This window comes from Aquila chrysaetos, chromosome 10 (genome assembly GCF_900496995.4).
Source record: "Aquila chrysaetos chrysaetos chromosome 10, bAquChr1.4, whole genome shotgun sequence".
Lineage (NCBI taxonomy): Eukaryota > Metazoa > Chordata > Aves > Accipitriformes > Accipitridae > Aquila > Aquila chrysaetos.
In genome coordinates, this window is record NC_044013.1 from 39021600 (window position 1) to 39043201 (window position 21602).

At 44.6% G+C, this 21602-nt stretch overlaps 1 protein-coding gene across 3 annotated transcripts in view; it reads left to right on the plus strand.

The window, feature by feature from the left end:
• The window catches only part of PIGL (phosphatidylinositol glycan anchor biosynthesis class L), a 62794-nt gene extending 41645 nt beyond the window's left edge, over window positions 1-21149 (plus strand). Inside the window, exons 4-9 of one of the 3 annotated variants that reach the window (XR_005933331.1) lie at window positions 5576-5643; window positions 10211-10323; window positions 12902-13008; window positions 13751-13782; window positions 19269-19402; window positions 20548-20714. Coding sequence is in view for 1 of the 3 variants with exons in the window: in XM_030027448.2 (XP_029883308.1) it covers window positions 5576-5643; window positions 13751-13782; window positions 19269-19402; window positions 20548-20646 (333 nt within the window). In the remaining 2 variants the exon portion in view is untranslated. Of the gene's footprint in view, window positions 1-5575; window positions 5644-10210; window positions 10324-12901; window positions 13009-13750; window positions 13783-19268; window positions 19403-20547 lie in introns of all 3 variants that reach the window. The other 2 variants (XR_005933332.1, XM_030027448.2) reach the window with 2 other exon arrangements.
• Window positions 21150-21602: the final 453 nt, after the last annotated feature.

Genomic DNA, 21602 nt, shown 5'->3' on the forward strand with positions numbered 1-21602 from the left:
TGAAATTCATTGCTCTGCAGGGAGACAAATGCAGTTTTCCTGGACTCCTTTCGTGCCTTTTGGCCCCATGAATAGATAGGTTTTAATCTAATCTGAAAGCTCCTGGCACAAGAGGATTTGTATTGCATGTTTGTGACTCTCACGGGCACTAGGACAAGTGCACCAGAATCCCAGCAGAAATTCTGTAAACACTAGAACTCCTTTAGATGGTTAGAAAGGGTAAGATCTTTGCCTCAGAGAAAATTAAACTCAAGCTGTTTGTGCTGGGGGAGGCAGGAGTTTTCCACTAACATAGCATGAGCTGAAAAATAAAGTGCAGGGTTTTCAAAGCAAGAAATGTGCACAGTCACTAGTATTCTCCCTGCTGTGCTGTGGGTGTCAGGGGTAGCTGTAGTAACATGCAACACTGCAGCAGGGCCCACTGCATTTCCCTCAGCACTGCCCTGAGCAGCAGTGAGGACAAATTACTGTAGCAGAACACATTAGCAGTACCAAAGGTGACTGAAGCAGCTTCTCGGGGATGGTGGTAATGAACTGCTCTGTAAACTTAACATTATTTTAAGTGTCCCAGGTAATCACACAGGTATCAGGTGTTTGCTATAATACCATTCATTTAGGAGCAGACCTAGTTTGCCAACAACAGCAAGGCAAGCACCTAACTACCATTGTCAAACATTCTGCATTTTAAAACTTCAGAGCTTGCTATCTGTTAGCCACTCTTGGAGCACCTCTGCTGTCCTAAGGTCCTAAGCTTGCCTTGAAAAGTAAACTGAGTCTATTTTTCAGTAATGTTGAAACTGACAGAATTGGTTTAACATGTTAGAAGAGCCTTGTCAAAGCATAAGCTAAGAGGGTTTCAAACACAACAAGCTAACTCAATGGAGTTAACATGATTGGAAGACATGTAGTGTTTCAGCTATCACAGTGGGAAAACTTTCCCCAGATCTCCCCATAGACATAGCATAGACAATGGTATCTTTTATTTACAGAACATATGTGTCATCTGGTAGTGGAGAAGCAGACTGCAAATCCAACATGTCTGAAAGGAAAGATTGCAAGGCAAGGAGTCACACCATGGTATGCGTAGTTTTGTTCCATTGCATAGTTACTCATTTCCCCAATTGCCCTGGAAGTCCATGAGTAACTCAGTCTTCTTGAGAGCTACAGGGACATATTTCATCCAAGCTCTACATTAAATAGTGCAGACACAGAAATTAACGGTTGGTGTGCTCAAAGCCAAAACTAATTTATAGACTTTGGAAATTATTTCCTGCCTGCTGGATTTATAAGCAAAAGCCAGTGTTGCTGGGAGAGGCAGCCAAGGCTAGTCTGTCTCAATCCAGATTAGAAGGTATTCGGTGTGTAAAAAAAAATAAGTTACATGGCATTGTGTAAGCCCCAGGCAGGGTCTAGATTATGAGATCCTACTCTTCAGGATCTCAGGTTTGGTGATAGCAGAGCTTGGATTAGGAGGTGACATTCAGACTGTGTTTGGGCCAGATGCAGTGCCAAGACCAGAATTCAGCAATACCATGTTCTTCCAAGCTGCTTTCCACTGTGGATTGATGGAAACATCATCCATACAACTGTTTGTGAAAGAGTCCCATTGTCTTGGGTCAGCTCCAAATTAGCCTAGAAAGTCAGATCCTGCTACAAATGGCATTTAAGTTGGAGCTTATATTTGAGAGGGTGAGTTCAGCTCTCGTGTTTTGGATTTCGGTCTCTACACCTAAAATTTGGGAGCATTTGAATGTGTCATCTTTGTAGAGAATTTTAAATGCTTTTGCAGAACACCAGATACAGAGTGCAGCATGTGGAGTTTGCTAGAGGAGGTAACAGAGCTGGGACAGACTTTGGCATCCCTTTTCTTCCCTTTCTCACTTATGTTGCAGTCTCCTCAGGTGTGCTTTGGGGTACATAAGTGGGAGGCCCCCAGGACCTTTCATTCTAAGAGCTGGTGTAAGACTTAGACACTTGCAGCTCAAACCCAGTGGATGCTGGGATGTTGATCCTGATTAGATTTTCCCATTTGCACCCGGTTATCCATTCTTTTTAATCCTTAGCTTCTCTGATTTAGTAGCAGCAAGAGAGAGCTCTGAACACACAAGAGACTCAAAGGGAGTTTCAATGTCACTGGCCTCTGCAAGTGTAAGTCAGGCCTATGAAATGATGCTCAGAGGAAGACCATTAGAAATGGCATTGCTTGCTATGGCATTTTATGGGGTGGCCCTTCTTAAAAAAGAAAGAGACCTTTCATTCCCCACCAGTCTACTTGAGCAGATGTGTGCTCTATTTGAAGCACTGGATGACACCAGAAAGAGTAAGGGAGACCCACAGCTTTGAGTGCTTTGTGCCTCCGATGCATATGGTGTGTAGAGGGAGCATGGACTCCAGACCTCTCAAGAGTTCTCTTCTGCTAGTAACTGAGTAATTTCCTCTGTGCTCTTCCCCCCTCCGGAAGGGATTTCTGGACCTGTTTGTCTTGGCTGTTGCTCTGGCTTCCACTAGTGAAAGCTCCATTTCCTGAATACCAAGGTCACCCAGAAGAAAACCCAGCAACATCAACGGCAGCGGCTCCCATTTCAGAACAGGTGTGGGGAGGAAACTCCCTCTTGCCCTCAAGATTTCATTGAGCAATAATTTCCACATCAAGTATACTTCCTATCCCAGCCTTTTGCTCCCAGAACTGGCTAAGCCTGTTTTTAACCCAGACAGTTTCAAGATGTTCAGGTTTTCTCATCCTGCCCTGATTGTTTGCTTGATTTCATCATCAGCCTGGTTCAGGTTATGTGTTAAAAGCAAGTGCACCAGCTAGCTGCACCATGTGGAAGAAGCGAATGCTCCCGTGTGAAAATATTTTCAGCATGTGAGAAAGAAATTCAGATTTGTTGTTAGTGAAATGAATCCCTGAAGCCAGAGGAATATATTTACATGTGATTGCTGCCTGCTTTAAGTCACGAGCACCACAGTCATGCTGTGGAATCAGAGCGCTGTTTAGACAATAGACCTAGAAGCTACATACTGGATAGGTGGGACATCACTACTGTGTCAGAGCCAGCCTGTGTGCTCGGAGGGATCTCTAAAGGTGAAAAGCCAGTATTTCAAAGGTGGTCACTTTGCAGATAAAGTGAATGCCACAGTGGCCAGCTCAGCGTGCACCTACAAATTTGTATATTTGAAGAGACAGGCAATTCAGGTGCAATGTCCTAACAGTAAATTAGAAAACATCAATTGAAAGTTAACTCCATGCAATCTCTAGCTAGTTCAGATGTTATGTAAGCCCAGCAGCACTAAGAACAGCAGCTCCTATTTCAAAACAGATGTGGAGAAGAAAAACCTTCAAAGGTGTTTCTGAACAGATAAGTTCCATGTCAAGAACTTCACCAGTTCCTAAGCCAGCCTTGTGCTCCCACAGTTGGCCTGAGCCAGTTTTGTCAAAACAATGATTAGCTCATTATTCTGCTCATTATCTCAGTCTTCTGGTTTGTTCTCTTGTACCCTCTATAGAAGGAAAAATGTGTGTTTTGGCTTGCCTGGGGTTTTTAGCTTGGTTTCCTAAGGAAACAAGAGTAATGCAATTGTATTTATATATGTGTGGACATGAATGTTTCAAAAGACTTTAGAGCCCATTGGCTAATTTCAACCGCATTTGACAGCAGGGTAGTAGTCTTAAAAATGTTATGTTTGTACAGGTTACATGAAAATAAATGACCAGGCAGAAGAGACAAACTCTCTTGCTGTCCCTGTTTAGTAAAAAGGTTTAGTGCAAGTCCAGCCCTTAGCAGACTCACACTATTATTCACCTGCACAGGAATTTATTCTGCCTACAGTGAGTGGGCTACATTGTCATCTTAGGAAAGTGCCACTCTAGGTAGGAGTGACTTCAGAGCGTGTTTTTTCTTATCTGTAAAATACAGGGTGCTATGCTCATTCCCTGAGCTGTACAGAATTTAATAATGTCTTTCCCAGATGAGCTACTCAAAAAGCTGATATCCTTAGAGAGGGCTTAGCACCATGCCAGACCATGCAGACCCTGCAGAAAGCCTCTCAGGTAATACTGATGTACAGCAAAAGCAGCCAAAGCTGAGACGTAATTTTTCTCCTTATAAAATAGGGGTTGACCAGAAAATGCTTCTTTGTACCTGAACAAAACCAAATTGGGTCCCACCAGTTCCTGCCAGCAATGAATAACCCTGCTGCTTGGTGGCAGCATTATTACAGCCACTGGGCAAAGTGGGAAGTCTAACTGTGGACTTGTACTGGGTGGATGGGTTTATAGGCAGGCTTGTCTGGAGTTTGTGGTTTTTTAAGTATTTCTTATCACTGTCTTTGTGTTTCCTCTCCCTCTTTACACAATATCCCCTGTGTTTGAGAGGGCCTCTCCTGTTGGAGGGTGGAGTAGCAAGTTGCAGGACAGGCAGGGCGGCTTTTGATCTTCCCTTGATCTTTAACCCAGTACTTCAGGCCCTGCATATAAAATAGATTTTGAGAAGGGAGCTGTGGTGAGTAAGCCAGGCAGTAGCATTTCCTTCCCTGAAGAGAGAACAAGCTGGCAAGGAAGCAGACATTGATTGAAATGTGGGGAGCTTTTGATTTCTTCCTGGTCATAGAGAAGGGAGCTGTGGAGAGCTCTGCTGCCTGGCCTCTCCCAGAGCAAAACCCTAACTTTAGGCTGTCCAAGGACTGTCACTTTCACCATCTGGAAAGCCTACCAGCACACATACCCTGTCTGCTCTACACTGTGCTGCCAGTTTGTCTCCTAGGGTGGAAGCAGGAGCCTTTAAGTACCCACTTCACAGTACTGGGCAGAGTGAGTCCTTAGGGTGGATGCTTCACCCGACAAATTATTTGTAGGTTTGAGGGCAGGGAGCCAAGGATTCTGTGCTTTGGACGGTGACATGTTAGTGCTGTATTCACACATTACTTCTGCATTATGAAGTTCCCATTTCTCCCTGCAGAGAAGCAATAAACAATATGATCTTCTCATTCAGCGAAAAGCCTGACTTGGTTGTACAAAAAGTGCAGTCAGCTGATTCTTTAAAAAGGCTTATTCTCATATCAGATTATTTTATCACTATGTTATTCTGTGATAAAGCCTCGTTACAATCAGGACAGTAGTACATGATTGTGTTGCTCTTGCTTAAGCAATATGTCCTGATTCACAGTACAACAAACTATAGTTTCACGCTGTAATCTGCAGGCATTCTAGTATGTTCTCAAATCCAGGAGAGAGTGATTCATAGAGCTGGACCTCTTGGAACAAGTTTGCAACAGATCACTCTGAAAGTAACCTTTTGGCCCTGTAATAAGTAACAAGTGCATCCTGCCAGTGGGAACATGGTATTTGTCATCTTTCTGTTTTTCGAGCTGTTAGTCTGTCTAGTCATCTAGCTCCAGAGTGTGTTTGTTTAGTTGTGTTTCTGTAGCAGGAGTTCACACACAAGGTCTCATTGTGCAACACAAAAACAACTCTCTAGATACAATTGGCTGGACAGTGCTGTGTTAGAATGTCAAAGTTAGTAACTGCACGGTCTCCTTCTTCAAAACGATTAATTGTTCTGTGGTTTTATTGCAGGTGGTAACCTTTGATGCAGGAGGAGTGAGTGGTCATGCTAACCACATTTCTCTTTACACTGCTTTAAGGTACAGTGTTCTGCATGCTTCATTGAATGCCTCACTGTAGTGTTACAGAGTGAATATGGTGTTTGAGTGTAGGCAGAAAACTAGTAGCTAGACCCAAAAGCAGTGGTAACTTCAGTGATATAACTGAGTGCCAGGCTGTGGGACACGATACTGTTTGGAGAAACTCTTACAGCTCTGTAAATGACCTACAGCATCCTTTATTATTCCATCTGCTGATGCGTTGCCAGTCTCCCTTTCAGTGAGCCCTCTTTGCTCTTCCTGTCCTTGATCCCACTGAAATATGCCACAGATCACTTTGCACTTCTGGTTTGAGGAGACTGTGAATAGCTGATGCCTGAGCTGGTGTTAGTTGGATTTTGGAAAGTTCTGCACCACTGTTCCAGAGGATGTTGTCATCCTGTCCAGGTACCTGAATTTACCTCTCTGACACAAGGACATTGCTCTTTCACTGGAGCTGTCCCTATTTACCAGTCTTCCTTAGTCAATTCATTCCTTCACCACTTTACTCTTTACATTCTGAGAACCTCTGTCTCTGTGCTGTGATGTGGGAAGGTTGCTAGACAAAAATCCCTTGTATTAGAATCACCCAATTTTTGCTGGCAAGACAGCTACTGTATTTTATTTTAACCCTCTGCTCGTTCAGACCTCATTGTGTCCAAGAAAGATCTCCTCCAGAGCTGCCCCTGCCTTTCCCAGGCATGAGAAGAACTCTTTGCAAGTATATCTTGTATTTTTAGCACCCGTTTGTTTTCTGAATCATCTATGCAATTCAAATAACTGTCTGGCTCTCTTTGCTAACAACATCACAGTGATTTGCCTTTCTCACTTGCCTAGAGAAAGCTGCAGTGCCACAGAACCCGTACTGTGACCTCCTGAGCTCCTCTGGGAAGATGCTGAAAGTCTTTGATGCTATCTGATGGCTGGAATTCAGTGTTAGAGGGGATCATGGCTTTTCCCAGCAACTTCTGAAATAGCCAAAGAGAAGGAAAGGAGGTGGAGTTAAGCAAACAGTGTGTTTGTTTAGGCTATTTGGAGAGATGCTTTCCAGCACAGTGTTATTTGAGGAGTGAGTGAGGAACAGAGGTTGATGACCGATGCTCACACCATTGGCACAGAGGGACTAGAGAGCTTCCAGCTGCCTGGACCTCTGTTTGCTCAGTCAGTTGCTGTATGGCCTGCAAATAGGAATGGAGGGCAGATTGTTAGGTGTCCCCCTACATCCTGAAGAGATACAGGTTAAACAAGCTAGCAGCTGAATTATGTATGAGAAAGTTAAGGAAAACTCTCAATTTTGATCCCAGCTCTACTGTTGTCTCGCTTTGTGGCTGTGCAGAAATCACTTTCCCACTTTGTGCTTTATGTTTCCTGTGTGTGCAGTGGGGATGTTAACCCTCTTCTCGTCTCAGAGTATGTTACTCGGAAGTATTCATTATCTGCAAGTCCCTTGAACTCAGACCTTTGCATTAGTCCTTAGCCTACAGCAGAACGTTGTCCTGGGCTGATGAGATACATGCTGATAGGGATACCAGAGTATAAGCAGATCTCATAACTGAGGGCTGGTTTGTGTCTTGTCTCTCTCCCAGTCCTGAATCAGCAGAAATAAGCATGGTCGCCCAGTCATGTGCATGTGGCAAGAATGGTGCTGTGGCCACTGAAAGGTTAAGTTTATCTTTTAGTGGCTTGCTTGCCCTCATTATTTTTCAGTTTGTGTCATGGGGGAAGTAGAGCGTGACTGTATCACTCCTGATTTTCAGTGCCCTGATGAGTTCTCACATATTGGCTAGTACAGGCAGCACTGGGAGCATACGCTGAGGCTTCTCACGTACCTCCCTGCCAGCAGGGCTTTGCAAAGCAGCGGTTGCTGCCCCTGGGGCCCCAGTGCTACATGGCAAGAAAAAGGTAAATGAACTCTCCCCTCCAGGTATCATGTGCAATGTATTTATTAACCATCTTTAAACAAGGTCTGCAGGGTTCTGCCTCCACTGTGGCTGTAAGCAGAAAGGGTGAAGGAGAGGGCTGGTGCAGTGATCCTCAGCTCTTTTGGATGCTCCTGGTCTGTGGGAGATAGACTTGTGCTCACTACCTAAGAGATTACTTTCTGCAAGAGCAGGGGTAGAACAGGCTGTGTGACCCATCCCACGACTCCTTGCTTCAGGAGGTGCAAATTATTGAACAGCTTCAAGGAACAAAACAGTTCAGGAAATGGTCATAGCTGAGCAGATGCTCAGTATTATCTGCTAAGGGCATAAATATTCTTTCTAGTGTCTGGAACAGAGGTTATGTTCAAACGAGCAGGAACTATTCAGAAGAAGTGTGCCCTTCCCCTTGCAGCAACCTTCTTCCTGACAGCTTGCAGAGAGTCCAGCTGCTGCTATGTGTCTAGGCTTCAGATCTGGGAGGAACTGTGAAATGCCAAGGTTTGAGGGTGGATTTGTTCTTCTGCAAGGGAAAAATAAGAAAAAACAGGATGGGAGAGGAGCACAAATTGCTATTTGATTTCAGTCTCCCCTGGGAGTATTTCAGTTCTGGCTTCCAGATGGAAAAAAAAAACACAACCCAAACCCAAGAAAATCCCACTGTAGCAAAGAAGGGAGAATTGGAAGCAATCCTCTGTAGCTCTACTTCTTTCCCTGTCACCTTGATTTGGCAACATCATTCTCTCTTATCCCCCAAAATAGGAGCTTTCCACGTGGGCAAGAGAGGCTGGATCCTTTACATGCATCCACAAGAGCAGGTCTTGAGTAACATCAAGGTCACTTTACTCCCCTCTCAGCATTTGGCCAGTCACTAGGCACTACGGTAATAAGCACGGTAAATAATACGTGACAGGAATATTTGAGAACCTCTCTTTCCTGCACTTTGAAAAGACAGTGTTTGCACTGAGATCACATGTAATATCGAGGTGGTTTAGTTTTGCATGAGTCATTGTGCATTTTGATTTTAAACAAGCCCTCCTGCCCAGTAACCTGGCAAATGGGGGCTGTTGGTTTTGTTGTTTGCTGGCTTGCTTAGGGTGGAGAGGAATGGTGTTTGTGAGGGGGAGGAAGGACTGTACCACTTTTTTTCTTCAGTGAGCTATCAAATCCATTTCATCCCAGCTAGAACAGAAAAGAATACTCCTTGTCTGCTTAGGGCAGAGCAAACTGAGTGGAAAATAGGAGCTGCTATATTTAACCACTGTGCATTATGTTGTTATAGCAACTGCATCCATAAAACTTATATCAATGATGCCATATAAAAAGCTACATCAAAAAATCATTAGTAGAGCTTATTCTCGTCAATTCCGTTTGGAAAAACACCTCTCAGTCCTGCAAGATGAAACATTCGCCAACTCAGTGGTAGGTTGTAAATGAGACTGTGCAGTGGTAATATTTGGGAGCTTAGTGCTTTATCACTCTTGAGTTGATTATGATGCAGCTTGAGTGCCACCGATGCCTTGTTGCACTTACGTGTCACAGCCTGACTATTGAATGCCCCATTTATGAATGCCGTGGGACATAGCATTGTGCAGAAGGGTTGCACTGAGGCTCCCTGAAAGAGAAGGATTGATTAAATGCCAGTTTCAAATAAGTATATTGAAACAATGAACAATGCATTGTCCAGCCAAATCCCACAGACTCAGTGGGTACAGTTCTCAAAAGCCATCAACTGCATTACATCCCAACAAAGCACAGTTCTGCTTGTATTGAGTTTCCAAGGCCAGGTCTTTAAGGATGTTTTGAGCAGGGAGGAAGCTGGTTTTTGGGTGATTAGCCTGATGATAGTGAATGGTATCCCATCTACCATTTTTATTTGATGGGCTAGAATGGGACTCTGATCTCTCGCTCCTTTTCAGCAGCTGTAGCCTGTGCATTTCAAATGAGTGGCATCTCATTTATGTTTTTAAAGGAGGGTGCTGTTTTGTATTTCCCTTGCCTTTTCCCAGAAAATCCTCTTTTCAAAACTGGTTATCATTTGCTCCGTCTTGGAAAAAGATTTCCATTGTCATTGATGTGTTTGTTTGGGATTGTTTAGCCCTTGCTGGAGTTCTAGGTTCCCTGCAAAATAAAGAAGAGTGTTGAAGAAATAACAGGTTCCAGTATCTTGTGTTTCAGCCTGTCCTTTCACAGTCCAGCTCATTTCTGGTGTTTTGTTTTACTGATCCTAAATGTCCCAGGGGAACTTAGGAGTGGTGGCTGTGATTGCACTCAGGCTGCCCCCATGAGGTCAAGACAGAATTGTCGTCCTCTGTTTACCCTTTGAGACTCTGTCCCTTCCCCTCAGAGGACTCTGCCCCATGCCTGGCATATATCCCATAGCTGGGTTTGTTGTCCTAGATTTTATCTCATTCCTTCACCCCTGCTCCCTCTTTCCTTAATTTGACTAAGTTCATTCATCCCAGTGCCCTTCCATGATACTGTTGAGAGCTGTTAGGATAAAGTTGAGCTCAGGGCACCAGCATTACAAGGATTCCCCCCCTAAAGAAGTTTTTTTTTCCAAAGAAACAGCCTCAAGGAATGTCCTTCCCAGCGTCACTAGGCTGCTAGCAGCATGAGTGGAGCAGTGACACTGCACATTCTTCTCCCAGACAGTGCAGGGATCAAAGCACAGAGCCACAGAGCAGCTCTGTCAACTGGAAGATCTCTGCATCAACACCTTTTTTTCTGACTGGCAGAAGCATCTTTTGCCACTGCAATATGCGTGAGTACAGAGTGCCTGAATAGTGTTTTACAAACTGCATGTTGCTACATGGTGTAGTTCAGGGTGCATGGAAATGGAGCCAGAAAGTCCGGTTAGGGAGGGAGGAGGCGTTCCAGATAGCAAACATTCAACATCTGGCAAGTATATCCTTCTAATGTCTCTATGATTCCTAGGAGACTGGCTGTTCTTCCTCCTTCACATCTGTTTCATCAGATTAATTGGGCAGATTAGAGGTTAGGATCCTAAATGGAGCCCCAATGCATCTTTAAGACATCCATTCTTTGCCATGCTCTTCAAAATTGTATTTCCCCAGTGCTCTACAGCAGCCAGCGCCGTCAGTTCGGTGAAAGGTTTTGCCTTCGGCATGGGAGACTATTTGAAGAGTGAAGTCATTGATTTCAGTGAACAATTTATCATCAAACAGAACATCACCAAAACTGTAATCCACCCACCAGGGTGTCAGTCCTGCTTCTGTCCTGGAGGAGTTCTGTGTTCCCCAAGACTGAGCTTTCAGCCCCATCTTGACTTGGTCCTTCTTGCCATCATGGGGAGGTATCAGTGGTCGGTGCCTCTTAGGAGCTAGCCCACTCACTTTGCTGACATCTTTCCTTGAGGATGACTGAATAAAGACAGGGAATTTGACAGCTATCTCAGTCCTGCAGTTTGCAGGGTGAGAGTCGTTGGACCATTTCAGTTTTTCTGCTGAGCAGATGTAGCTGATACCTACAGACAGCAATAGCTTTCAATGCAGCTGGTCCTTGAGGGAGGAGCCAGTGCTGAGTCCTTGCAGTGCAGAAATGGTGGGTGCCTTCAGACGTCTCAGCCTTTTGAAGTTCTTCGTTGCAGAGGGTATCACTTTCCTTCAAACATGGATCTGAACCTACCACAGGCATAATAAAGAGGGTGCATGAGAGGTGCCCTGTAATCAGCTGGCCTCTAGCACTTGGTGGGTGGGTGGGAACAAGCCACCTCAGATCACTTTATGTTTAAAAAGAATTTATAAAAAGTTGCTCCGGAAAAAAACACATGGAAAAAGCTCCTGAAAAAGAGCCTGTTTGTGTTTGACTTTTTGAGATTTTATGCCAAACTCTTTCATTTCACCCAAACCGCAGCACGTCCAATCTATAAAACAACATTCCCAAAATGGCAACAACAGAGAGCTGCAACCTCTCCCCTACTTGGAAGTGTCCCACAGAGACAGCTCCAGCAGGGTGGAGATGGGAGTGAGAAGATTGATTTGGGAGAGGATTGGCTAGTTTTGTGAACGTGTGCAGGAGGTAGAGTTTTGTGTTTCTCTCTCTGCAACCACAGTTCATTGCCATGTCTTGCCTGAGAAATACAAACCAGCAAAGCTGCAATTCCTCTGCAGCATTACAGCTGGGTGGAGCCCATTCCCATAGCTCTGCACTGAGCCTTGCTGAGTACTGAAGCATTTGGCTCAGGACAGAAAGGATGAGAGGAGAATCGGTTTCTTCATGCCTGTTCTTCCAGATCAGTGTCAGGTCTGCCTGGCAGCAGCCTTGAGGACCTTTCAGTAACCAAAATACAGTTTGTGTCTCCCTGAACCTTTATATAAGCACAAACTCCTTAATTTGATGCTGAATCAAACTTTCCTTCCCTGCTGAAGATGCTTTCTGCTTCTGCTGAAACGTTTCCGTGTGAACTCGATCTCTCCTTGCTTCTGTTTCTAGTGGCTGGGAATGGTTATTATTAGTTCACTCTTGGAGCAGCTCTGCACATCCTTTAATTTGCTGTCAGTTAGTGCTTTGAAGGTCCCTCCATGGTAGAGCAGCACACCCAGAACAGACACTAGGACTTCGAATAGCTAGCCAAATTTCACAACCACTCACTGCTTTATCTCTCTGAGCCTGTTTTAAAAAGTTCCCACCCTGCTAGCTTTAGCAAGTGCTGAATCACTTCTTTGGGTGGCCAAATTCTACTTGTGGGGGAAGAAACCTCTGGCAGAAGAGCAAGGCAGACATTAATGGAGATACTTAAACCTTCCTCCCCTCCATCCCCCTGCTGAAAAATTGCTGGTAATGTTTACAAGGCAACATTTAACAATCTTTGTCAGAACAGTAGGACTTGAGTAGTGGGGTAGAAGGTGGCCAACTCAATATTACAAGGCCATTGTTTAGTAGAAAATGGTACTGCTTACAGATCTTCGGCTCTGGAGAAGAGGAGACCATTGGCAGGAGAATCTATTTAAGGCATATGTCTTCTGATTGCTGTTTGAGTTCTGCCATGACCTGCATTTCTGGCTTGACTTTTGCTTTGAATTGCTTTGGGTATTCATTACTGCGTGCTTCCTATTTTGTCTACGCCTGTGTAGCTAATCCTTTTCCTTGAACTTAACCAATAGCCAGAGATAATCCTAGTTTGAAAGTGACTGGAGAAACATAACAGTTTACATATAATGTATGTTTTATCCTGGTTGATTTACACATGAACTGTCACGTTGTCCTTCGTTAAATACACCACTATAAGATGATAGCAATCGCTTTAAATATTACACAGGGTTAAATAACTTTTCTTTTTTTATTTCCTTTCTCCTTTTGGCAAATGTTCCATTGTTTAGATATTTTTTTTTTCTTATGGAAGAGCAAGCCTGGGTGTGGGACAGCTCTGAGTGCCATCTGCTGGAAACCTGCTTCCTCCCATCCCTGTGATGGGCCAAATCTGGAGGTGATGAAAATGGTGATGTGAGCGTAAGTGCTCTGAAGCCATGAACCACAGGCTAGAGCAGGAAAAACAACAGAATTAAAAACGAATTGAAGCTAATACCCTCTGATGCCTTCACCATATCAGGATCATTTGCTTACACTTCTTGATGGAAGTACCATGACTGTTCACATCTCCTGTGCTGGTTGGTCCCCTCATTCTGTTTCCAAGGGATGCATTTTTGCTACAGAGACTTCCCAGAACAAAGTCATGAAGGGATCACAGTCTTAGTGAGCAAAAAGTCAGAGCAGCTTCTCAGATGTCCCAGTGCTAGCATGGGTTAGAAAGAAAGAAGCTGGTCCCCAAACAGGAGCTGCCACTGAGGCAATGTCCCTGGTCAGCAGACACAAGGCTTTAAGGAGCCACTGCTCTCAGAATTGAATAGCCTTTGGCAGCCTCTTGCAGTTTTCCTTAGTGCAACATGAGAAGTTTGAGAGCGAGGTGGATTTATGGAGCTTATCTGTGCTGTGTCCCAGCAGCCAGGATGAGGAAAGTAATGGCAGAATTGTGTGGAGAATGAGACTTACCAATGCCTGATGTGTGCATCCAGTGTCGGCTCCTGAACTTTCTTATAAGATTAGCCATTGTATATGTGTGTGTGTATTAAGAGAAAAGGGTTGATTTAGTGTACAGAGTTCATACCTGTAAAATCAGGATTTTAATAACTTCATTGAGTGTTTACCCCTATGTTTCTCTTCATTCACAGGTACCTGCATTCAGAGCAGAAGTTACCTGAAGGTATGTCACATTATGCATCTATGACCCTGCAGGTATTAGGCAATCGTTTACATTAATGTTCTGTCCAGGGTTTCATCTGCCTAACTCGCCTCTATTTGCAATGCAAATGAAACCTGCAGCTGAACTCTTCCTTGCCCTTTTATCTTCCCGCAGTTTTTTACCAGCTCAGGCTTCTCTGCAGTCACTTTTCTGTCCTTTGGGGTAGTCCTGTCTCAGTGGCGTGATTCAGTGTCTGGCCTATGCCTCTTGCTGTCTTGTGTGAATATGAGTGCTATTTCCAAGTCTTTCGGCTCAGTCCCAGAGTTTTTGGTCACATCTTACTTGTAAGCTGGTTTGTTCGGGTTTTTTCGGTTGTGGGTTTTGGGTTTTTTCTTTTTTTGTGTCAAGGGCCTCAGAAACTATTACTAGCTCAGCAAAAAATGGTTGCATGTACCAAGCTAAGCTTCCATCAAAATGTAGTCAGTATGAGAAAGGTATCTGAAATCTGCAGTGGCACAACAAGTTGTTGGAATGTTGGAGTGGCTTCTTTCACCTGTAAACAAGCAAGTGTCTCTGAGAAACTCTCTGTACAAGTAGGGAAAAGAAAGAAGCAAAGTACAGAAGCAGGTTGCTCTTGACCCCCTTTTCTAGCTGCTGTCCCAGAGTAGATCTGCAGCCCTTATCTCTAGCAGACAGTGCCTGACTCAGGGACAAATTTGTGGAACTAGTTTAAGCACAAAGCTGTCAGCTGTTTGGACAGAGCATAGGAAGATAGCTTAACCAGGCCCACCCAGTCAGCCTCCTGCTCCCTCAGCAGCCATCCAGACTGTATTTCTTTAATGCTAATTCCCGAATAATTGTAGGATTTGAATGTGTCACAGCAAATCAGTTTTAATTCCCTGCTAGCAGCAAGTTGCAGACCAAGATCTGATGGAGAAAGCATGAGCCAAGATGGCAGAATGCCCTTTAACTGAGTTCTGACTCTAGTCTCTTCAAGAGGAGTATTAATGCCAACTTCTTCCTAGGACCTCATCTTTGTTCAGCTTTGGGATGCAGCAGAGAGCTCTCTGTGTGCAGTGCAGAGAAAGAACAAGGAACTGCAGTGGTTAGATGTCACTGCTAGATGTCAGGCCTTATCTACACTGAACAACCTTCATGTGCTGTTCGTGCAGGTTTGTTAGATAAACTGTGGCCCTGAATATGGGCTGTGCCTCAAATTGGTTCAGGTTTGAAACAGACCCATGTACGGACAACATTTCCATTTCTCTAGCAGCATCAAGAGACTCCTGAAGCTATGTGAAAGCCTTGCTGCTCTGATTACATCACATCTGACATGACCTACAAACACCAAAGGAACAGGGAGCTCCCATGCTGCTGCTTACGCTAAGCCTTTCCAAATATAGTTCCAGTCTCATTGAAATTCCCAGTATTTATAATTTGATCTGGCAGGCGTGCAGGGCTGTGCATCAGAGGGGCTTAATGAAAAAAGAGTGATGCTGGGATTGAGGCTGTCTGGATAGAGCTGAAAGGCATGTTCAGGCCATGGAAATGTGCTGCTCTCCTGTTGGTAAGAGAGAACTATTTCTGGGTGAACCTGTGTAAGCCCATGTGATCAGGGAATCCACAGAAAATCTCTCTGCAAATGCAAAACCCAGCTAAGCCTTGCATTGCCTCAGTGGTATGCAAATGAGCACCCTAAATATCCTGCTTTGCTTTCTAATGCCTTTAGCCAGCATAAATACAACAGGCTTTTTATAATCTGTAACCAAGTTCTCCAGCCCAGGCACAAACACATAGGCTTGCTTCAAGAAGCCGAGACAGTGGCTGGATATGCATCCACCCCTACTACCAGCCCCATCCACCTATAACCAGCGCTCTTCTGAAAGAATTGGTGTGCTAACGTCTGTCAGGAGCAGTGCAAGCCTTTAGCATGCATAGATCTGCCTATAGTCTTCTCATTCTAGGCACACTTGCTGCATAAATGATTTGGAAGTAGAAGCCAAGCCAAACAGGCTGCAGGCTTCATGCACTTCTATTCTAGGCCTAATCCACTAGCTATATTGATCTTGCCCTTTCTGCCAACCTAGAGAGGTTGTATTACACTGTTAATCCCATCCTGCCCAGGTCACAGTCACAACAGGCTCTGAAAAGCTTCACCTGCTGGTGTCACAGGAGTAGACTCATCAATGGCAGCACTTCTCTTACCCTTCTTGGCAGGGAGCAGCCTGTTTCTCTGAACCCTTTTCCATCTCTCCCTGAACTGTACATTCCTTCCCTGCTTCATTTCATCTCACGTTCCCATGTGGAGAAGCCTTTGCTGTCAGCATGTGGAGATCCTTGTCACATCACTTAACACAGAAGACTCTTACAGTACCCTTCATTTTGTGAGGCTCGAATGCCATTGCTTTGCCTGATGTGACCGATGGGGGCCCAGGAGGTCAGACTGATCAATACTGAAATCACTTGCTGTTGTTTTGAGCCCTTATTGCTGAGCTTTGGGGAACAAAAGGGCATAATTGCTGCATGAATTAATATTTCTTAGGGAAAAAAATTGAGGAAAGGGAGAGCACATTTTGTTAATAGAGCAGCCCAGGCTTCACAGATTGGTGGTGGGTAACCCTACTCCAGGCCTCTCTTCCCATCATTGCAAGCAGGAATTCATGTGGCATTGCCAGGGTCCATTAACAACCATTCAGGAAAGGAAAGACCCATTGTCCCATGTTTGCTCTAGCCTTGTCCTCCCCTGTAAGCACTGAAAAGCAAACAGGTGGCCAGTGGGAATGCTGACTACAAGAGCAAGGGGATCCGTATCTATTCCTTTCCTCTGCTGTGCCATGGTGCAGCACTGTACTAATTATTTTTTCTGAAACTACCCACCAACAGATTGGGCCTGCTGAGCAGCCCAGAGGATCTCTGCAGAGTAGCGGGGGAAGAGTGATTCCTCAACTCGTGGCACATCGCAAGTTGCTTCCAAGTTTGCTACTGGGAAACAAGAAATGTCTTTAGTGGGACTAAAAGGACTGTCAGGGCACTTCTGTGTGCAACTGGAACACTTGTCGCTGCAGAGCATCCTGTGCAACAACAAGCTGAAACCTTAAGGCAGCTAAACAGCAACTGCTCTGTCTGTCACTTGTCAAGGTGGACCATGAGCGAGACAGGGTCTCAGGCGGGAAGTGGCACAGGCCACGCTGGTCACACGGCTGCCTGCATTCCTGCACGTCCAAGGGTCTCGCTGCAGAGGGCTTGGCAGAGCCATCGGTCCTTCCAGATGGCATTGCACAGCTGCTGCTCTGCAGGGATGGGCACGATGACCTTGCAAGGGTTGGATGGCTGAGGCTGCAGCAGGATGGGATTAGGGACACAGTACTGACGTAGTTAAGACTTCAGGGCAGAGGGGTGCCAAAAGTGATCCTAACCTGGGCAACCTGGGCAAGGCACTGCCGGCAGGGAAGCGGGCTGTGGGTCCCTGCTCCCTCCGCAGCTGGTGGACACTGCCATCTCCCGGCAGCTCCTGGCAGGCCGGGCCTGCAGCAAATGTCCATGAGATTCAGGAGGGCTTTGCCTCCGGTTCCTGGCACAGCACAGACTCGTGTCAGCGTTTGTCTGGATGGAAGTGCCAGTGATTTCCCTTGAGGCCTCTAACCCAGCCCATTGCTGCCCACAGCAGGAGAAAGTAACTCCTTTGAATGCTTTGTCCACCCTGCTGGGGAGTCATGTCCCAGGATCAATGCAGAAAGAGAACTGGAAGGGGAGCATGGTCCTGGAGCCCTCTGTGATACTGAAATAAAGAGTTTCCAGTTTCGCTTTTGAGAGTGGAAGAGGCTATTGAAAAGTTGGAACAAATTGTACATCCTTCTCTTGAAGGACAAAGAAGAAAGAAAGGAATTGAAAGATCCTGGAGATGTGCTGGAGGGAGTCCATCAGGGCTGCCATGTCCTGCCATTGCAGGCTTTGGCTGGAATAAAAGCAAGACCTTTCTTTGCAGTGAAATGAGTTAGCATCACTGGGAAGAGGCAGGGGACACAAATCACTTGTGAGGGTATTTGTGGATCGTCCTGTGCATGTTCTTTGTTCCTGGGTCCAGTGTGTCTCCCCTGACTGGGGAAGGAGTGGTGTTGGTGGGGTATCTTTGAGTACCATGCTCTACTTTGGAGACTTGTGGGGCCTTGTGCCTCCAGGAAATTCATTCACCGTAAGAGCAACAAGTTTTGCTTTCCTATCTTATGCTTGGTAGAGGCTAGACTGAAGGATCTACCAAATATCCAAAGTAGGGAAGTTAGCAGCAGGTTGACTGTTCAGATCCTTGTGTGATGAGATTCCTGAGCACTAGCAGATCTGCATAGAGGGCTCCTAGCAGAGGCATCATCACCTCTCTCACAGAAACACATCTTGTGTAGTTCCTTTAGGAAAAGATGTTCGCTTCTGCCCCTGTCCTGGAGAATCTTTTCCCTTAGAAGGACACAAGTCCTGCTTACATTTTAGGGCCAAGAGGTATTTCAGCACCACCAATTTGCTTTGTGCTCAGGACATAATGAACATAACAGCTTAAGCAGTATTAGACGTGAGCACAGGCTTCGCACATTAAAATGTCCATTAGGCAGCCGTTGTAGCAATTCAGCATTGTTCTTTGTCTCCTTTGTATAATTTCGCTGTTTAAGGGCACACTGAAGAAAATCTCATTGCAAATCTAATTGCGTATCTGACCACCTGTGTAAACTGTGACTTTGGCCTCTTCTGCGGAACTTTAATACAATGTCTGAAGTGTGGAGCATAATCACAGCAGCTTCCAAGCCCTAAGAAATCCCAAAGCAGCTCCCTTGAGAGCTACAGGCTCTTAATGGGACCATCAGTAGCTCTGAGCTCATCAGTGAAGACAATTTAGCCATGGTAGAAAAAAATAGCGATTAACTTTTGAGTTCAGGGGGCTCTTTAAAACAGAAAAAAAAATCCACACCAGTAGAATCTTTATATATGTTACATCTAAGCAATGAATTCTGGAACTCTGTTAAAATGTAACTGCCTGCCTGAGTTAATATTTGATACAGCCATTCCTGAATCTTGTAAATATTTTTTCTGTAGCTAAGAATTGGAGTAGAAAGAGGAAATTTCATTTCTGTAGCTGAAGCAGAGACTGCTGTTTTAAATTTCCATTATATGATATAGTGCCAGCATTCAGAGAGCCATCTGTGCTTTTTCCTTTGAGTCTAATTACGTAGGAATAATTTAAATTATAAGAAAAAAACCCCCAAACCCTCTGTATTCAGAGCTAGCTTTGCTTTCCAGAGACCCCATACAGAACAAGAACCAGTACAAATGATCATAGACATGCACTGGGCACAAAGAGATCCTGGTGGAAGCATGAGTAGAAGTTGCTCCCCTTTTTGTACAAAAAGGATCACCATGGCCAGCAATACAGGGCAGCCTGCAAAGACCTGCTGAGTGTGGAGAGTTGGGCACCTTACAAGAATACTGTAGTTTTGAAATATTTATTCTCTTTCTTTGTCTAGGGTGCTGTGTGTTCGTGCTTGAATCAGTAAATCTCTTCCGGAAGTACATCTCTGTCCTGGATGTACCCGTTTCCTGCCTCCTGCCCAGTGATGCACTCTTCATACTCACAGAGGAGGAGACTGAACAAGCCAGGGTGAGATGCTTGGTGATACCTGCTTAACCTGTTTGAATAGCTCATCATCGTTGTGAAGACTTTAGTCAGAAGCGTCATATTGATAGAGAACTTCATAAATATTTATATACATGGACTATAAATGTCACTTATGAATGATCTTAAGTGATTTGTTAAACATGAACAAGACAGGTTGCTTCATGTGCTGTGTGGATAGCAGGACAGGGCTGAGCAGATTTGCAGCTCAGAGATCTTGAGTAGTCACAGTGCACTGAGTTGTACACTGTGTCAAGGATGTAGGATGTATTTCAAAGGAGGCTGGATCCAACATAATATTCTGAACATGAGAGTGGCCTGTGAAAGAATGGCATGACTGCGTGCCAGGAACCACGTCCTTGGATCATAGCTCTAACTAAAGATAGAGACAGCTTGTGAAGTTGTGATCCAAAGCTCTTTATGAGTTCCCTTCTCTACTGTGTATTTTTTGAACTATTTTGCTGCATGAGATCTCACACATTTAGGCCACAGTTACCTATATCCAAATCTGATGAGCTCCCCTTCCATAGCATGAAAATACTTGCCTGGCAAACAGTACTGTTAATCCACAAATTACATAACTTTCCTGCTTTTGAGGCTGCTAAAAGATAGTTATGTATGGAAACTGCTTTGATAAAGGTGGTGTTATTCCCTTGTGTGTTTTGTTTCTGAAATCTGACCTTTCTAAGCTGGTGCACTATAAATAGATTAAGTTTCAGCTGGCAATATATGATCGGAAACAGCAGGCAAAGCATTCTCAGATGCACACCTATCAGGTTTCTCCTTCCCCAGCATGTGAACACCCAGGCGTGAGATCACATAGGGAGGAGGAGTTAGATGTGACAAAGAAACTGTCACAGCACCAATCTGCAGCTGATAATGTCCTTTCTAGCAGGACCCCTCTGAACACTAGGCAGCACACCACCAGCGACACAGGGACAGACAGGCCTCTCCCTGCCCTTTGGCGCCATAGAGTAGGCAGCCTTCTACCTCCCACTACTTGTTCCCTGCTCACTGAAAACGGGCTGCCCTGTAAATTGGCAGTGAACCGCACAGGACGCCTAGGAAACTGCCCTCACATTAGGTCAAGAACGTTCTTGTAATGCTTTCTCAACTATTTTTCCTTCTAGAGAGCCATGCGGTGTCATCGCAGCCAGCTCCTCTGGTTTCGCCACATCTATATGCTTTTCTCACGTTATATGGTGATCAATTCACTCCGCCTTCTGTGAAAGACACATCGCTCACAACTTCAGGACTAAAAGAATAAGTGAAAAAAAAAAAAAACATGCCAGGCCCAGGACTAAGGAAAACTTACATGCTCAAGAGGACAGGATTCTCTTTGTGTAGCATTCTTTCAGACTACAGAAAACAGGCTGTATGAACTTCCTTCTGAATATCTTGTTGCCTGATACATTGAGATGAACAGGGTTTAACAGCTACTCTATTTTCTCACTGTAGAAGCTTAAATAGGATAAGAAATTTGGATTAACCTAATTGGGAGTCAAATGCACGAGTAATCTTCATTAGAGAAGATATGGCACAAACTATTTTTCCCCAAGAGGATATAGCTGCGAGGACTGCTTGGTGACTATCTCTTGGTGCTTTTCTAAAATCCAGATATCACTTCAAAGATCATGCTATCTCCACAGATAAAACCAGAACCACAAGACCTGTCTTATTTAGTCAGAACTTTAAAAAGCCAAAGCTTATGAATAAAACATCAGAAATCCCACCAGTTTCTCTAATTGCACTGATCTTTGCTGCTACTGCTGCTTCTTTCATACACATTGTGTTGCAGGCTCTACCTTCGCAGAGCATCCCTCATGAAACATGAGCATTTCTTCTTGCTTCAGAACATGGGGTTCGAGATCAACTCAAAAGAGTCTCAACAGGATGTAAGAATGAGGTGCAAGAGACCCAGACTGTAATTAGGCGTTTTATAGAACACATGCGGAGATAAAAATTGCAAGAGGTGTTTCAAAAGCGGTTCCACTTATGTAAAAGACAAGTGCAAGAATTAAAGATCCTCTCCCTTTATGTTAAAAGGTAAGTGAAGCAGCTTTCAGTGGTTTCGTTTCTTAGCCTATACAGAGATTTTACTAATGATTTGGGTTTCTGTGGGGTCACGGTGGAGCAAAGTCAGCAATACTCAACATTTCTGTGGGCCTTTGCACTCATTTATGTG